Below are 19,795 nucleotides of genomic sequence, written 5' to 3'. Positions count from 1 at the left end.
CTATCCATCTAGCTAGGCAGCTGGTTGTCAGTTGGAATATGTCTGTGTGGTAAACGGTTCTGATGCAATAAATTATCATAATGGGGTGCCCAAAAATACTAGGAAAGGAGACACGCATGGAATATTCCAAGTAACACAACAGGTTCTTCCCACATTTCCACCAATTTAATGTATCAAGTGCCAATCAAAACAAGTATAGTTGGAGAAAGAAAATAACAAAAATTAGTAAAAGAAACTCACAGGGGCCATTTGTGATGCAGAAAACAGTTTTAACAGCAGGGTCTGAGTGCAAACGATCTGGGTTGCAAAACATCAAGTATATTGAAAGAATTTGTAGATAGTATCATTCAGCTTGTATTTGAGAGTCGCCTGATCATACCTACAAACCAATTGTTTCTATTTTAACACTCAATTATCTTCTGTAGCTTTTTTATCAATAACAATTCAATTCATATATGGCTTGTTATTGTATGTTTCTGCTGGAAGATGCAAGATGGATTGTTCCACAGAGTACAGTGCAAGTCTAGAAGGAGGTGATGTAAAGGAAACACGTCAGTCAGCACATAGCTCCCAGTCCAAGCTGCAGCCTCTTTTCTTTCAGTCATGTTTGTTTTTAGTTAAGATTACTGATGAAAGGGTAAAAGAAACAGAGTAATCAACCACTTTTCCTGCTCAGAAAAAACAAAAAAAACCTCAGAAAAAACATGTTTATGTGAAATCTCTTTAACACAATAGTTGTTTGTTTAGAGGAAAATCCTACGGAAAATGATCACTTTACTCCGAGTATTTCCATCTAACATTTCTTCTGAACATCATGTGCCCTTAGCATTTCTTTTTCCATTTTTCACTTAAAGAAAAGAGTAGAAAGTTAGAAATGGTCTGGATGTTTATGGCTGAAGAGGAGGAGGAGGAGGCTGTCTGATCCACAGAGAGTCCTGGATTGGGAGGGCGGCATAGGCTGCCACTGCCTAGCTTTAGCTAGGCGGCTCCTGGGTTGCAGGGAGGTGCGATTTGGGAGCGAAGGGGTAAGGAGAGAGAGCGAAGGTGAGGTGTGGGGGAGAGCAGAGAGGTAAGAGCGAGATAGGTATTTCGGCAGGGAGATTAAAGAAGAGGGGAAGAAAGAGAGAGACAGCGGGCTCCACACTCATCAGGTAATCAGTCCATTGGCCGCTTTTCACCATGTTTCTTTGTAAACTCTTCAGCGTTCTTCAAGAATTTTTTACGGTCCTTTGAGTATTCTTCTGCTAGGTCTGCCCTCAGGGGATGCTCCGGCTGGGGGTCGTTCACCAGTGCAATGAGGGACTGGATAACTGTAAGACACAGCCCCCAAAAAAATTAGACATGAACAATGCATTTCAGGATTTTTATCTGACTGGTGCATGTTCTTGTAGGAAGTGCGCCAGTGAAATGTGCAAAGAAAGCAGTAACGAGCTTGAAAATGCCAGAAAAACACCCCTTTGTCACAACTTTTAATACTGACAAACAAACACCCATTAACTCACATACCCCTTTTCCAAGGGCACTGACACGCAGAAGCAAACACACTTTCAGTGAGCCGTCATCTTGATCAACACATAATTATCGAAAACCTTTCTTCAATTGGTAAAATCTTTCCTTATAGCAACAGGGATTCGATCTTGTATTTAGACCTCTAGACTCAATCTCTCCTCTCTCACACCAACGCGCAGACATATACATTGTTTCATCAGACACATCTCTTAGGCTCTGAATTAGCCCAGGAACTGCCTTGGTTGAAAAGGGGTAACACAGAGCTGTTAATTAAATAATTTTCACATTGGGTTCAGATGATTTTATTACAATATAAATCTGAGTAAATACTTGCTCAATAGACAATGACGTATACTACATTATAACGACATGATGCAGTGGTGTTCTTTGAATAATTATATAATGGTAGAGTTATCTAGGATTTTGTCCTGGTTGTGCACTCACACTGAGGTCAAGGCCTCAGAACAGAGGCCCACCATTTATCTGCTGAATGACAGTGTTCACAAGCTATGAGGTTTGGAAAGTCAACAGGTTTAAATTGGCTCTGGCTATAATTGGCAGTAATGTAAACAAGACACTAGGGATGAGCGAGTACAGCATTATCTGTATCTGTATCTGTTAACCATATGAATTATCTGTATCCGTATCCGTACTCGGAGTGGGCGGGGCCTAACCCGGAAGTGGGTGTGATTTAACCCGGACGTGGGCTGGATTTAACCCGGAAGTAGGCCGGGTTGTCTTGATACGGGCGGGGCTTTAACCAGTATGTTATTTTAAGCATGCAATTGATATGGGTTGATCAGAAATTGTTATATTTATTGCTGATTAGAAAACTATTACAGGACAGTATCAGCATTGAGCTTCAGATCAATGATTTTGATCACAATAGCAAACGAACTATTTACAGAACAAGTTTTGCAACAATGAATACAACACATGCTGTTGCAATTATGAAGTGAAATGTAATAACAAGGGTTTTCATACTCAACATAACTTTATTTTTTAACTTTGAAATTTTTTAATGATTTTTTTATTTTAATTTTATTTACATTTATTTCCACACGAGGTGTGTGTGTGTGTGTGTGTGTAGCTTAATTTGTAATATTTTTTATACCACTACTACCTAGAAAGTGTCAGACACTCAGTGCGTGAAGTAAAATAAAACTGGTTAGAGCCAACTGACGGTTTAAAAAAAAAAAAAAAACTCCAACGACCGGCAGAGAGAGGGAGAGAGAGTAGCCAGACGCTAGAGAGTAGTCCGACACTCAATGCGTGAAGTAAAAAAAAAAAAAAAATCTCCGACTGGCAGAGACGCAACGCGAGTCGCTTTCTACCAGCACCACGTCTGAACGAACCCACGTTTAACAGAACTCTACTGGTTAATAAGTAAGTACAAACTGAAATAAAAACAAACTTCAAGCTGAAGAAACCCTAAACGTTAACGGAAAAGACCCGCGAACCTGAGTGACTGAGAGACAGAGAGCTGTTCTGTGAGTGAGTGAGCAGAGCGGTGTGTGAAGGGGAGGAGCGCTGTGACGCTGTGTGAGGATTTTCATTCAGTCCGAGCACAGATATTGACTCGTATTACTCGTATAATACTCGTGCTCGGCAAAAGTGCTTTATCCGTACCGGATACTCGTTTCAGCCGAGTATCCGGCTCATCTCTACAAGACACCCAGGGCGAACTCAACACTTTGACAAGACAAAATGAGATAGTGTCTGAGTTTTTTGTTTGTGAAAAAAACCTGCGTATACCAGCTACTTTTGGTGAAAAATAATCAAACAAACAAATGCATGCAGATGAAAACATAACCTCCTGAGCAGAGGTAATAACAATATGAGCAAGTAATTATCAATAGTCTCATTGTTCAAGGATTAAATCAGAGACTTTGTTAGAGAACAACAGGAAGGATTTGGTATGGTATAAAAGACTCCATTAAATTCTGGTACAGATTCGGATCAGGAGGTGAATCCAGGATAGGGCTGCCACTAATGGCTATTTTTCTATCGATTCATCTGTCGACTATTTTACCGATTAGTCGGTTAATCTAAACGATTCATTTTCCTCCCAAAAAATCTAATTGACCATTTCATTTCCGAAGCGCCGCACCCCACCGCGCAGCGCCAAGGACAGCCAGGCTCCTCCTATCCACCCGCTTGTTAAACCTTTGTGCGGTTCACATGGGCTGCGATGCGCCGCCAAGGGCGCGGCGCGCCCTGCACCGGTGGTTTCGGCGTTGAATCTGACGAGTTTGCTTAATAATGTGCGTGAGACAGACTTTGTACTAATGTTGACATTTTTATTCGGGTCCTCACTTCCGTGTCTGACCCCGCCCCCAACATTCATTGCCTCCTCCTATTGGTCGACAACATACCAACATAGGGGCTTCCTATTAGCTAAACCTACATGTCAATCAACTGTTGTGAATAACATTGAACGATACCACAGTCTATTTTTTTTGCTCGCCGCAAGCGTATCGCGCCAGGAAACACACTGACATGATTTGAAAAGATATTAATGACATATTTTATATGATATAAATGATCAAATATGCATCCCATACTTTGTATTCCCCTTCTGTTGCCCTGGAGTTTTAATTTCCCCAATCACATAATTAAATGACCCCTCTGCCCATCCGCTACAAGCACACAAGCAGATAGACAGAGAGAGAAAGAGAGAAAGAGGGGGGAGGGGCTATGAAGACTATCATCATTTACCCCCAAACCAGTAGATTGAACTGGCTACATACAACAACAAGCGAAGAAAGCAGAACCGTCATCAGCGAACACATGCAGTGGAAGTCATGACAAATAATTTTTCATTTTCAATATCTTACATAACCAGAAAGAGTATACACTGCTGCTGATTTCTGTAGATATTATTAGCATACTAACAGCAAAAGGCAAATCAGCAAACCTTAGATTCACAACTGTACTCTAATCTCTTGCACTAGGCATCACGACAGTGCTTCCTTCTAGGCATGAAGTGTGTTGTTTTTCTTCGACTTCTTTCGCTTGTCATTGTCTTCTTCTTATACTATATTTTCCTATTTCGGTAAACTTGTCCCTGACCTTACTAACAAGGTCAAACCATACCTAGACTAAACTATAACTCATCTGAAAGTATTTTTGTTCTTCTGCCACACCCACCCAAGAAACAGCCATCATGGTAATTGAAGTGGACCACGCTCCTGGTGCTTATTCAGATTTTTACATTTTTAGTCCTAAAATCAGATATATCAGTATTCATTATTAAGTAATACAGTTATTATTGTCAGTGACTTTAATATTATAATAATAATAATGATAGCCTAAAGGTCAATGTATGCTTCTCCGTTTTGACGGACACGGACAGATAGGACCGCTCTCTCCAACGTGGAACGCCCTCTCCGTGCCTCTCAGAGGCTCCTCGGAGAGCTTTTCGTGCAGCTCTCATTTTTCTAACTACACGTCGAAATGACGGACAGCCCACGGATAGCACTTGGCTGTGATTGGTCCGCTAACGCCAGCATTTCGGAGTGGAAACTTCCTGTTCAATTCCCTACATCACAATAAACCAAAATCACAACTACGACTCTATGATTAATGTGACAAGTGTGTTAAGCCAGCGGCGTTGTCCGGCTGACGGTGGCTGGTTAGAGCACTTACAGCATGTGTGTACGGTCACATACGATTATAACGAACTTTGATAACGGGGCTAGCGGGCTAACCACCATGCTAACTGCGGTGGGAACAGCGCAACAACCCGCTGACTTTAGTCCCACGGCTCTCATGACACTGTTTCTCCAACACCGTCAGGTTAGAAGCAAACACTTGGTAGTAGTTAGTATCGGGTGTCGGTGCTGACTGTGTGTGGAAGCTAGCTGCCTCCGTATAGCTTCAAGCTGTTGCAGCTGTTGAATTAGCAACGCAGTTTGGAAACAAGACCGGGGAACCGCTGCGCTAAGACACGATAACAAAAGCACTTTGACTCGCTGGGTGTCACTTTATTCAGCAAAAACTGTTGCGTCATCAACATCCTTTTTCTGTTAGTTGCCATCGTTCATTGTGTGTGAGGAGCCGGGAGGACGTAAATAAACCAGCGTGGACTTCTTCTATATACCTCATGAGGTAGGCTTCTCTAAGCTCGACTTCCGTTGCGCCATCTACTGTTCAGGCGGTGAATTGTTTTCACAACAAAAAGGCTCGTAGAACTATAAATCAAAAAGGGTCCGTCCGATCCGTCCGTCCGTCAGTCTGCAACGGACTCGGAGAAGCATACTGAGGCCTTAAGTGTTGAATTCATTTCAATAATAGTCTCAATTGGATTCAGTCAGTGTGTAAACCAGGGGTGTCCAAACTACGGCCCGCGGGCCATCTGCGGCCCGCCATCCATTTTAAATGGGCCCGCCTCAAAAAAAAAAAATTTTTTTAAATAATTTTTGTATTTTCAAACTAACAATTTAATAGTACTTTAATGGCACTCACTTTGTAGTTAAGCTCTAATTTTGAATATATGGTACTTTCTTGATTCTTGTTGTTCTGGGTTTGTACTCTTGAATGCACTTATTGTAAGTTGCTTTGGATAAAAGCGTCAGCTAAATGAAAGGTAATGTGATGGACTATGGCCCACTGTATTGCAGCTGTCCCTCAGAACGCAGCCACCCCCCCCCCCAACTGTCAACAGTCTGATCCAGGGCAGGGGTGCGTGGCGCCGTGAGTGGCCCGGACTTCCGTATTTTTTTCAATATATGGCCCTCGGGATAAAAAGTTTGGACACCCCTGGTGTAAACCAACTAGGGCTGGGTGATCAATTTTTTTTCTTCATATCAGTCGATATAATATATACCGCAATATAGGTTAAATGACCAGAAATTTACTTTTGTGTGTTTATGAAGAATGTTATGTACAATTTGTTTTTATTATGCACAAAACACTTTACTTGCTCTTACAATCATCCTGTGCCACTGCGCTTTACTTATACAAGTCCATACAAACCACTACAGTAAAAAGCTGTATATCATGTAAATACTTAAAATGATTTTTATATTTATTTGAATTCTATTGACTTTTATTTGTTTAGTCTCTTGTCTACCTTATTCTGTAGGTCCTGCTGCTGTAACAACTGAATAACCCCGGTGTGTTGATCTATAATGGTCTATCTTATCGTAAATCAGCACCACTGCACTAAGGCTCATTACTCCACTGGTCAACAAAGTGACTCTATCCTTATTTGTTTTCTAACTACTCACACTTAGAACGGATTTTTTATGAAAACCTGATGAATTCATATTTATTATCCTCGGTAAACGGGACGTTGCTTCCTCTGCAACAGTGAAGTTAAAAGACTCTGTTATGTCATAATTTGCCGGAAGAACGTCTGTCTGCAGGAGTGTTTGTGTCTGCGCTCGTCTCTGTCCCTCCTCACACATGAACTGATAACCACATGCATTTAGTTATTAAGCGATGGTGTCTCATCAAGTCTCCGGATCATTCCGTTCACTTTAACCCTGATGTCCTGACTGTGCCCGTTTCACGTTACGACTCATGTTGTGTGAAGCAGCGGAATGCATGCGCACGGTGTGTTTAAGGAACTCTACAACGAATCCAACAATCAGAGTTAACGCCGGTCCTGTACGTGTCCGAATAACTTGTAACAGGGTATATGCAGCAATCCTGAGATTGCCAGCGCCACTAGGAGCTGTAACCGGTTACATCAGTGACACAATTGAGTTTGAGATTGCAAAATTAAATTAAGTTTGCCAGAACTTCTATGTAGCACTGTATCAACACAACAGAATTCAGATAGGCCGGGAGGGAATAAAGCTCAACAGAATAAAGTGAGTTACTAAGCCAAAAGGCACAATTTATTTATAACAATAACTCCCTCACTCACACATGCACACCACAGTGTTTCCAACAGGATTTGTAGAGATCATGGTGGATGGACCCTGGACCCTCTTGGAAGAGGATATAGTACATTTTAAAGTAAAGATGCATCAATCTGGTCCACTTTGAGAGACAAATTAAGAGGCTAGATTGAAATTAATATGGCAGTCAGAATCTACTTGTGGTGTGATAAACACTGCCCAGACACACTGAGCAGTAAATGGTTCAGTCTGCAACTCTGCAATAGGTACTTTTATAATACTTTAAATAATAAAACTATTTTGCAGGCCGCAGCGCAAATCGCGCTCTGAGACAGACGTTGCCTAACAAATAAAATGTGTCTGGAGCCGCAAAACATATTTGATAAAAAAACTAATAACGGTTTATATAAAGTTATACAATATATATAAAAACTATAGTTTTTTATATTTATTAAATTATAGAACATCAATAAAAAACAATCAATACATTTTGACATTTTACTGCTATTTTTACCTGTTACAAAAAAGGTAAACACAAAACTCTCATGAGGAGGAGAATAAAATACATGTCTCGGCCTACTTTGAAATAAATGAAATACAGAACTATGCTTTTCTTTGCTCATCTCCAGCTTGGTACTTTTCAGCAGATGCTGTGTGCTTGCTCTGGAAATGTATTTAAACATTACATTTTTTGTTGTTTGCCAATTCCTCGCCACATATCAAGCATACAGGTAAACCAGCATCGTTGGCAGTGAAAGAAAATTAATCTGTCCACTAGGGCTGCTCGATTAATCAATTTTATCGTGATTACGATTATGGGGTCCAACGATCTCCAAACTACTATAAATCGAGTTGAAACGATTATTTGGCATTTTTTTCGAAAGCGACGCGCATGCGCAATTCAGTCCTTCCCCCAAAGCCTTCAAGTTCGTTGGACCCCATAATCGTAATCACGATAAAATTTCGATTAATCGAGCAGCCCTTGTGGACAGATTAATTTTCTTTCACTGCCAACGATGCTGGTTTACCTGTATGCTTGATATGTGTGTCGTGGGAGGCGGACCCGTGGTAATGGGTAAGACCCATACTAAAGAAACAAAACACTTACTACAGTTAATTTAACTTATATATGCAGATTTTATCCCAGATTTGCAGAGACATCAATTTCTGCACACTGACCCTTTAGTAAAACATTGGATTTCAAAGAAAGGTTTTGGAAGTATAGTATATATTTCACATAAGCGAACTCAAATTCTGAAAATAAATGAATGTTTGTTAGGATCAGGACTGCGGTTAAAACAAATAAAAAAGTAACTGACAGTGAAAAATATACACTGCTGAGTGTTGAGAACAAAATGACGCCATAACGGTCTATGGAAAGCAAAATCATCAACCCATTGAGGGCTGGATTCAAAACCACACAGAAAATCCAAGTAAAAATAAATTACTCCAACTTGCATGAATGTCATCATGGCAACTCATACGTGCCTGTATGCACTCCCAACAACCTCTGAGCATGCTCCTGATAAGTCTGCGAATGGTGTCCTGGGGGATCTCCTCCCAGATCTGCATCAGAGCATCAGTGAGCTCCTAGACAGCCTGGGATGGTACTTGGCAGCGTCAGATGCATCAATATCATACTGGGGAAATGTTTGCATCAAAAGGGCCATATCGCCCAGCCCTAGTGACAAGGACTAGCCTGGATGCCAGACGAACTTAGCCCCACCCACAACATTTGAGGTCGGGAAGTTCGGTCTGGCATTGCTCCGTTGGGGAGAAACTAGGCCCCAACAGCAGCATTTCGGACCAATCAAATTGTCAGGGCGGGTTTTATACGATGATGGACAGATGATCAACAGTAACGTAATCAACCACGTCACCTAAGAGGGCTTGGGTTGAATTCGTTTTCAACAAACATGCCTGCCGCTTGAGAGCTGAGATGTGTAGATGCTGCCATTGAGTCTGTTTTAGAAGACATCGACAGCGCATTCATTTTGAAAGAGGAATAGAGAAACGCGATCAAGGCATTTGTAGATCGAAAAGATGTTTTTGCCGTCCTTCCAACGGGATTCGGAAAAAGTTTAATTTATCAGCTGAAGAAGAAGATGGGACACAATGAAAACCCAGTGGTCATTGTGGTTTCTCCTTTGGTCGCACTCATGGAGGACCAAGTGAAAGAGGCCACCGAAATGGGCATCACGGCGATGAAATTTGGCGTGCACGACGAGGTGGACATAACCAGCAGTCGTTGCCAGCTCCTTTTCGGAAGCCCGGAATCCTGGCTGCTGAACAAGAAGTGGAGGGACATGCTAGGCTCCGATGTTTTTCAAGCCAACATAATAGGTATCGTCTTGGATGAAGTTCATCTAACTTACAAATGGTAAGAGTTAGTAAATAACTCACAATGTCGTGATATGAATCAAATGTTGTAAACATAGTATCATAGGTGTAACTTACTGCTACACCTGCCACTTTATGCATACTGTTTATTTTGTTTTACACGTAGCGACTCCCCTCGCATAAATACCTGCAGTTTAAGAAGCGGACCATGTTAATAGACGTACCAGTTCCCTCGCTTGCGGACCAGTGCAATAAGACAGCTGCTGTACAGCCCCGGGAAGGATAGGAGCAGGAACAACGACTGGACGCCAGCTGTGCGGCATTTCTCAAAACCTTCAAACTGAACAACTATAGTTTAACACCCCTTCGCCAGCAGAAAGAGGTAAAGAAGCTGGTCCCATTTACTTTGCTGCAGGTAGTGCAGAACGGGAGTCGCTATGTCACGCTTGTCTCGTGGTGATTTGTTTGTTTTTTATTGTATTTTAATGTTTGTGTTTGGTTTTATGGATTAAAATATCGTGTACTTAATGTCATTCCAGTTTTACGGTGTATTTACGGCTACGATGAAGTGAACCATAAAGAGCTGTGTGACATCAGTAGAGAAACCCTGCTTCATGTTTGGGGAAGCGGAGGGGCTGTTACAACAGGTGTCGATGTAAGTTCGCTTGAGTTCTGTTGACAACAACTATGCGTTGCTTAACATACGTCACATACTACGTTGCTCTGATTGGTTGTAGGTCTATCCAATTGAGCGAAGAGAATTTTTTTTTCCTGGTTCGGTTGAAACACGCCCCATAATCACAGACCAATGGAGCAGTATCAGACTAATATTCTGACTAGAATTATGAGTATGACAACGTCAGGCTAGACAAGGACACTAGCAGAACACAAATCTTCAAAAGAGTCAGTCATGAAAAGTCATAAAGGATCAGGAAAGAGCAATTGTCAGAGACCACTACATGAACAACCATTACCTTCTTGGAGGTTGTCTTGCTTTTGCCTCTCCATTGCACCTGTTGTCATTTTCATTTAGTAGATAGAGTAGAGTAGATAGTGTGAATTTTGATTTCTGGGTGAACTATCCCTTTAAGTCAGGGGTTTCAAAAGTGGGGGTCTCAAGACACAGAAGGGGGGTCGCGAGATGCCATCCATCCCAAAAAAAATTGTCGTATTATATCAGGTCTCAGCCGAAAGAGGACACAAGAAAGGGTCATAAACTCGGGATATCACACCCATTTATTATCCGTTTCATTCCACAACAACTCTTCTCACAGAACCCTCTTCCGTTAAAAACCCCCTTTCAAAATAAGAGTCCCCACAAACAACCCGCTTACCACAGGAACTAAACATTAACCTTCAACAATAAAGTCACTAAATAAAATAGCTTACAGTTGAAATTAGAATAAAACCATGCAATAAAAACATTTCCATCAGTTTTTTCCTTTTTCTTTGTTGACCCTTGAGGTTATTACGACACGGATTAGCGGAACGAGCGAGAGTTGCAAGGCCAAAAGAAAGTCCTTAAAAAAGTCCTTACTAAACAGACAATCCAAGCCGTAGCTCAAAGGGCATCATATCGGGTGGCATATTTAATTGCACAGGCAAAAAAAACAGACACAATCGGCGAAACTTTAATTAAACCCTCTGCTTTAGCTAAAAATCTGGCCATGCATGAGGCTTAACTGTAAACCCATGATCTGGAATAATTGCCGCTGTCTAACGGGACTATTGCCCTGTGCATCACCGACATGGCCGAGGACATAACGTGCCAGTTGGTGGATAGCGTGAAGAAAGGGAAATATGCTATACAGTTAGATGAATCCACAGATATATTTAACTCTGCCCAGCTGCTTGTTTTCATCAGATACAGTTTTGACGGAAAACTGCTCCATGCATATTGCCCACCTATCTCATTAGTGAGTTTAAGAAATATAAGTAATGTTTAGGCTAAAATAAATAACCCTAAAGTTTTTGCACATGGCAGCAATAAGGTGTCTGCTGCTAATTATGCACACACATCACCTGCGCACTTTTTTTATACTTACAATATATGCTCACTCAGCCCTGCTGTTTATACAGGGTTTATAACCTGTATTCTGGTTATATTATATTTCTTAAATTGCTATAAAACAACATCATGGCTGTAAGGCTGTTGTTCTTTTGTGTTGTATTAATGCCCCTGTTTGCATAGGCCTAATAGTGCATGTGCGTGGCTGTGCGCAACATTATATAACATGCAGGGTCGCTGGGGGTCGCCAGTCTCTGGCACCGTTATTTTGGGGGTCGCGGGCTGAGAAGTTTGGGAACCCCTGCTTTAAGGGATACAGAAAATTCATGAATATTAGGTATTTATGATTAGCAAGGGTCTGCCTCGTTTCATTTACCAATGAGACAGTGAAACACGATGCAGATATAATCTCTGTGCACGACAATAAAAGACACCGTTACACTCAAAATATGTTCTAATTAAGTTAACTTTTTTTTGTAGTATGCTTAGCCTATAATTACAGATACCAGTGGGTATATTTTTCATGATCCGTTTTCAGACATGCCCTCAGGAAGAACTCTGGAGAATTGGGTCCAGATTTTCTTCAGATGTGTCCTTTCACACAAACAAAAAAGTGGGAGGTTCTCAGCTCAGACAAAACAGCAATAAATCCTCCACAAGATTCATGCGAGGAGTGGCTCAGCAAGCAGGGGCATTAATTCATGTTTTTGTTTACAGCAACTGGCGTCGGCTCCTAACACCAACTCTCTTGACATCTTCATTGGTAGGGCTGAACGATTTGGGAAAATAATCGAATTGCGATTTTTCCCCCAAATATTGCGATTGCGATTTAATATGCGATTTTTTTATTTTATCTTCTTTTTCCCCCCCCAAAAAAAACATAATGAATGATGTAAATATGACCAACACAATATTAGATACATTTACTGTACAATATTCTTTCCCACATTTTTATTTAACGGCTCATTACAGAAACAAGAACAACAAATCAGTGTGCATTTAAGTAATTTAATCAAAGTCATTGTAAGTATAAACACAAGGCATGCACTTTTTATAACCTGTGTGCAAAATTTACCGTCTTGAGAAAAACATTTTTTAAATTATAGGTGTCTTACTGTTCCCAAGTCAGCAACATTTCCAGTGTTGGGAAGGATACTTTCAAAACGTATTCCGTAACCCTAAAATGTAATCTGTAACGTATTACGTTACATTAACTAATCTGAGTAACGTATTCTGAATACTTGGATTACTTCCACATTGAATTGTATTTTCTAAGTGTTGGAATGCGGCGTTGTTATAGTCAGTGGAGCAGCAGCAGTTTAAGCTCTGTGTCCACGGATGCGGCGGGCCAGCTGGATGCGATGGAAGGACAGCTTGCGGATCAGCAGCTCCGTAGATTCCTGTTCATGTCCAGGTGGTCGTGCAGCGGTATGGAGGCGCCGGGCCTCAGCAGGAACACCCCCATGCTGACCACCTCCGTCTCGCAGATGTGCATGTAGGTGACCGGGGGGCTCTGGAGCCCCGCCGCCCCGGAGCACGGCTTGCTTTTCCGGGGAGCGATTTTCAGGTCCGCCGCCCGCAACGCGGTCAGCAGCGGGATGAGCTCGCTCTGTGAGTCCGCCACGTCAGCCGAAGACTTTAGGACCCTGTGATGCAGGCTTGCTTCGCTATCTTCTTGATCAGAGGAGTTTTGTGGTCCCGCGGCATTCTTGCTGCGGGTGAGGACAGCAGCCCAGTGCCCTACTCTCTTTCGCACGTTTTAATCGCGCACGTTGCGATTAGAAAATCGCGTTTTATCATATCGCGATTTTATCGCAAATGCAATTAATCGTTCAGCCCTATTCATTGGTGACTTCTACGAGAATGACACTGCTTTTTCATCAATAGATGTTTGCATTCTTGTTTTATTTGTATTTCTTTTCCGGTTGTCACTTGTTAGAATCGGAATTTCACCAACCAAGGTTGAAATAAAGACCTTTGAGGTGATGGAAGTAGTCTCTCTCACTTACCTTGGTCAGTTTTGGTGGCAGGCTTCCAGTTCTCAGCACTGATTACAGGCAAGCACACCTGGCCCTTCTCATCAATGTTGGGGTGATAGATTTTTGTCTTGAATGTGATCTTGGGAGGCTTGAATGGGTACTCAGTGGGGAAAATTATTTCGATCCTGAATGCACCTTTGTCATACGGGGGGTTGTCCTGAAAATTAGAGAGGGACGTTAGTAAAGGAATGTTTGAGCCTTCAGATGTCAGACCAACAAACAAGGATGGCTGCTTACAGGAACAATGAGTCCTTGCCATGACAATAGGTTTGATTCCTCAACTTGAATGTTTCTGAAGTTCTTCATTCCAGACCTGCGAATCTCTTCAAGTTCCTGAGAAAAGAAGCAAACATTGTATATTAGAAGAAGAATGCAGAAAACAGACAGAATAAAAAAAAAGGTTTTCAGTACATATACAGAAATATTTCTACATTTCACTCCATAACAGGCCCTGTTCATACCTAGTATTGACATTCATCAGGAGTGATCCAATCACAAGTGGACAGCCCTCAGTTTGTGAAGATCCCACCTCCACACTGTATATACAACACCACTCCCCTCCATCTGACTGCAGTAAGATATATATATTATATTTATTTATACTATTTATAGTTATATTGATGCTCTCCACTTTGATTTAACATTCATTCATTTCAGACTTTTGTCCTGCTCCTCAGCCTTAAAATCAGGAAAAAACTGATAATAGCTTTTACTGTATCAAGGTGGCTCCGCCTGCCTACCCGCTAGGAAGCACCACTGCATTGAGCTGCATTTTTCTAGCAACCGTCAACAAGCCATTTTGTTGATAACCTCTTATATTCATGTGTTCCTAGATAAGTGGGGTGTCTTTCTGCAACAACAAAGTAAAAAGGAACACCGCCTGCATTGTGGGATAATCAGCAGGAAGAACTGCAGCCTGCTTGTCTCCGACGCTCTTCAGACACAAACTGAGTGTACATAAGTGGGCATTTCGTGTGGTGTGTGGCAGGTGAACTTTTTTCTATTTGTTTAAATGCGAGCCTCTTAAATTCTACAGTGAATAAAACAAAAAATTATTATTTTCCAGTACTGTACGGGTCCTAATAACTAATGATTATTGTTGGTGTTTATTTTTAGAGTGCACATGAAGTGGGGAGGGAGAACAATCTGGCAGGTTGCTCCAAGAGAGTTAAAGGCAACCAGGCCTAATGTGCTACTACCAGCAGTGGTAACAGTTTTGCCGCATTATGATGCATTTTGAGACCTTCGCATTTAAACAGCTAAAAGAATGTGACCATGTGTCCCCGACAACTTCCTAACGCATTTGAATCCATTTACACCTGTACATGGCACTGTCATCCTGTGATCAAAACACTCAGGATGAGGTCTGAACAGGATCTATGACACAGAGAACCAGTTTTGAATTATAAGCAACAATTTATTAGATTAGATTAGATTCAACTTTATTGTCATTGCACAGTACAAGTACATATACAACGAAATGCAGTTTAGCATCTAACCAGAAGTGCAAAAAAAGGCAGTAAAAGTGCAGAGTATTGTGCATAGTGGAATATGTAAATAAATAGGTATTTCAGTATAATCAATTAAAAAGACAGTTGGCAACTTATTTCATAATCAATTACTCATTGTAGCACCGTCTCCTGAGGTGGGGATAGTAAATCAACCTATGCCATGCCTTGTGTATCTCACGTGACTAACAGGGTTAGGGTTACACAAAACAGTGTTATTTATCCAGAATTAACTCTAAAGACACCAAAGTGGTCATTACGACTAATTACACTCATTGTGAAAAGTAAGAATTTTTAGGCAAGATATCTATAACATCAGTTTCTGACTATTCCAACAATATCTTTAATTCTGATTAGGCTACTAAATTTTTCAGCATCTGTAATAACACTAACTAGTATTCAAACTGCTATTCTTGTGGATGGGGTTTATAATAAATTCAGCTGAGTTACTACTGTCTTTAATTTCAGTTTCAGATATCTATAATTTCATTCTGACAAGTTATAATTCAAGTTTAGGATATCTCCAACACCATTCTTACCAGTTAAAAGTTAATTTAAGGTATCTTGAACTGAGGTGATATCTTAAATTGTAGATATCCGGAGCCTATGTATGTAAACTCCAGCTCGCTCCGAGCATGCAAGCACATACAAGTAGGCTTAATTTTTTCCTTTACTCCTACCATAATAAAACTTTACATGTTAAAATTATACATGAAAAGTAACTTTTTTTGTATTACAAGTTTCTTTTTAAATGAATTTGAATATGCACATGAGCTCCACACTTATTGAATATGTCCTAATTTGCATAGGCAGAAACACCATTCATATGTATGACTAATACATCGGCCCAATCTTCATCCAATCATCCTACTGCCAAGGGGTGATGGCAAAGCTGCTTTTAGACTGGCCTCTAACCTGTAAACTGTCTGGCTTGGTAGTACCTGCCAGGGGTATAACCCCCGCCGGTATAGTCTTCAGGGTCACGCAGGCACAGAAGCCTCCCCACCACGAAAGAATGACACTCGCTTTCTCAAACAAGCTAAGGCTTTGCCATCACCTATTGGCAGTGGGATGATTGGATGAAGATTGGGCCGATATATTTTTCATATATATGAATGGTGTTTCTGCCTATGCAAATTAGGACATATTCAATAAGTTTGGAGCTCATGTGCATATTCAAATTAATTTCAAAAGAAACTTGTAATACAAAAAAGTTACTTTTCGTGTATACGTTTACTATGTAAAGCTTTATTGCAAACCAATAAATATATGTTTTGTTTTTTTTAAACGGCTCCCGTTAGCTCGCGAGCTAAAGCGCATGCCGATTTAAAATCGTCATTCACAAGAATCGCAATTCGTAACTGAATCGATTTTGCCCCCCATCCCTAATTTTAATATACCCTATAAATATTGAATTTTAATATAAAGATATTAATGATTAATCGAAAATCAATCGATAATTCTCCCGACGATCAATTAAGACAATTTAATCGAATGCCCATCCCTAGTTATAATAATAACACAGAAAAGGCTCATTTAAAAGCTTTCCAATGCTTGGTGAAAAATCTGTGTTTGAGTTTATTGTGTGGATTTCTTTAGTGGGATTATATTCTGATAATATGGTTGTGGTGTTTCAAAGATCAGTACTTTGAATGGTTTTGAAAGCTTAATATTGTGTCATCAAGTTCAAAGTAGTTGTTGCTCTTCTTGACTGAAAATTGGCACCTCATTTGTAATGATCACAACACCACACAAGGTGTATGATTTTGCATGGATAATTATCCAAAGTTTTGGACTGCATTTGAAATGGTGTGAAAAGTCAAATTGTACACTGATGTTCAGACACAATTGCCCCATTGTCCATTAAGAAATGTGACTCCGTCTGGCTCTTCAAAATCCTGAATTAAGACATTTTCTAAAATAGAATTATCGAAATAGGTCTAGTTAATGATCAGCACATTGTTATGGGTACAACAATGGTTATATTTTACTTCCACTTTCACATAAGAGGGACTACAATCTGCAAATTGTGATTTAAATAATCAATCTGTCAAAGTGAAACTAATGTAATCTACCTATGTAATCTACATGGTCATTTTCGGAAATAAAAAGGGGCATGGAACAGGAAGAGAGGCACACGATCTTACATTTAACACAGGTAACCGAATACGTTTAACACATACATCATATGCCATCACCTCTTTAGCAGAAGTAGCAAGTGTAAAATGTGGGTTTACACTTTGTTCGAGCGCACCCTTGATCTGATAACTGACAAAGCCGGGTGACTGAGTTAGGCTGAGGTTCGCTGGCTAGCTAGCTGAAACGCAGCTAAGATCTGAAACTAGCGAGTTAGCTGATTAGCAAACGCCTTGTGCGGTGGAAACTCGATGGTGATCTGATGTTTGACACATTAGAAAGTCGTTCAGTCGGTGATTTAACACTTAGCTTCATGAACCGGTGTTGTTGGTAGCACACGATTCACCATTTCGATTGTATTCTTCGCAGGGCTGAACCTAGATTTACTGGCCTAATTCGCCGGTGCTTAGCTGCCTAACGTTAATACTGGGTCGGCTGGCTGAACAGTGGGGACCTCTCGTTTATAATAAGTTTACCACTAAACCTGTTGCCAACTGTTTCTTCACAAAACATAAGCCTATATGAGTTTAGGCGAAGAACGAATGTGTCCATTAGCTGCCAATGAGTCATTCCACTTTACAAATTGTAGGAAAATAACGGGATCGGGAGATTTACCTTGGCCAGCCTCCTGCTCGCCGCCATCTTGAAACTAGTGCGTGTTCCCAGAATACACAGCGCGGTGAATATGGATTTGGTCCACAGACAGTATACAACAGCACGTACGTCAATTCGGATCTGATAAATAGACATTTCAGGCTCATCAGCAAATTTCGATTTTAGTCTCGTTGTCAGCTATATACGAGAGTTGACCTGTTTATAACCAAAGGTTTCAAGATTGGATGTAAACTAAAATGTTGATGATTTAAGTTTAGGACATAGTGGCATTGTTGTAAAGCTAATGTTGAGAGGGACTGGCTTTTATATACGATCTTCAATATTACAATTTGATTGTATATTTGGAGTGCCAATTCACAACTTACATTATTCAAAGACATATATGGTTTGGATCTTACAAAAGATAAGCTCAACAGTTACTATAATGAGGAAGCACTTGGCAACTGTGAAGAGAAAAACCTCCCAGTGGGAAACCTCTTGCAGAACCAGTGGCAGGCAGAGAGAAGTGCGATGTGTATCATGGGGGTTGCTTCAGCAGTCAATAGCTCACCTGAGCCAGCCCTAACTATATATATATCCTTTATTAAAGAAGAATGATTTGAATCTAATCTTAAATGAGAGATGGTGTCTGCCTCCAGAACCTAAACTGTGAGCTGTTTTTTTTTTACAAAGTAACCATAGTTGAAGGCTCTACCTCCAATTATAGTTAAAGACTTAATGAACCACAAGTGAGCCTGAATTTAGGGATTTGATTAATCTATTGGAATAATAGGATGTGAATAACTCTTTAATCTATGATTGAGCTTGATCAATAAGGGCTTAATTTGGGAGGGGCCGGATTTTGAATTATATTTTGAATTGTATAGGTTGTCAATGCAGAGAAGCTAAAACAAGAGTAATATGAACTCTTCTACTAATTCCTATCAGTACTCGTACTGCAACATTGTGGATGAACTGGAGGATTTTCACAGACATACTGGGACATAATAAATAATTGATATAGTCCATTATAGAGGTAAAAAAATGCATGGATTAGTTTCTCAGCATCCTTTTGAGACAGAATATTTGTAATATTCATGACAATGCGCAGGTGGAAGAAGGCATACCTAGAGACTTGTTTTATGTGTCTTTCAAATGGCATAACCTGGTCAAAAATAACTCCAAGGTTCATTAGTGGAGTGAAGCTAACGACAATCAAGATAACTATCTGGTCAGATAATTTTTCTCTGAGGTTTTTATGGCCAAGAACAGTGACTTCAGTTTTTTATGAATTTAGAGGCAAAAGATGTAGGTCATCTGGTCAACCAGATTTACTACCTTATTAGTTTCATCGGGCTTCAAAGATAAATACAGCTGGGTGGCATCTGCATAGCAATGGATATCTATATTGTGCTTTCAGATAATATTGCCTCAAGTAAGCATATATAAAGCATATATGAACCTTGTGGAACTCCAAGATAATCCATTTTGTGGATGGAGGAGTTATTAGGGCCCGAGCACCTCCGGTGGGAGGCCGTATTGGAATTGTAAGGATTATTCTGAGCGTAGTGAATTGGCTTTTCAACATGCTCAAAAAGTTTCTAAAGTTTGCAGTAAATTAGAAATTGGTGAAAATGTACGTATACTGGAGTATTTGGAAATGGGCGCTGCAAAATAGCTCAACAGTGCCACCTGCGGAAAAGCCCCTCATTTAGCATTCAGTGATCCTCACGAAGATGATGACAATTGTGTATCATGACCAGATGCACAAAAAAGTCTCTCAGTGCATTATGAAAAATGGAACAGGAAGCC

At 40.5% G+C, this 19,795-nt stretch overlaps 1 protein-coding gene across 1 annotated transcript; it reads right to left on the bottom strand.

Annotated features, from left to right (window-relative positions):
* Nucleotides 1-143: 143 nt before the first annotated feature.
* LOC128438345 (ubiquitin-conjugating enzyme E2 L3) lies at nucleotides 144-18,068 on the bottom strand. The gene is made up of 4 exons (XM_053420892.1): nucleotides 18,005-18,068; nucleotides 13,983-14,078; nucleotides 13,716-13,902; nucleotides 144-1,310 (listed from the first exon to the last, which is right to left on the bottom strand). The coding sequence occupies exons 1-4, from the start codon at nucleotides 18,029-18,031 to the stop codon at nucleotides 1,156-1,158; spliced, it is 465 nt and encodes a 154-aa protein (XP_053276867.1). The 5' UTR covers nucleotides 18,032-18,068; the 3' UTR covers nucleotides 144-1,155.
* Between the last annotated feature and the right edge of the window lie 1,727 nt (nucleotides 18,069-19,795).

The sequence above is a fragment of the Pleuronectes platessa genome, chromosome 4, assembly GCF_947347685.1.
Source record: "Pleuronectes platessa chromosome 4, fPlePla1.1, whole genome shotgun sequence".
Lineage (NCBI taxonomy): Eukaryota > Metazoa > Chordata > Actinopteri > Pleuronectiformes > Pleuronectidae > Pleuronectes > Pleuronectes platessa.
Note: the sequence above shows the minus strand (reverse complement) of the source record. Positions and strands in the feature narration are given on the sequence as shown.

Coding starts and splice junctions, on each gene's coding strand:
- LOC128438345 (XM_053420892.1), bottom strand. CDS start 18,031: ATGGCGGCGAGCAGGAGGCTGGCCAAG. Junction 13,903..13,982: donor GGCAAGGACTCATTGTTCCT/GTAAGCAGCCAT, acceptor TCTAATTTTCAG/GACAACCCCCCGTATGACAA. Junction 1,311..13,715: donor TGCCACCAAAACTGACCAAG/GTAAGTGAGAGA, acceptor TGTGTCTTACAG/TTATCCAGTCCCTCATTGCA.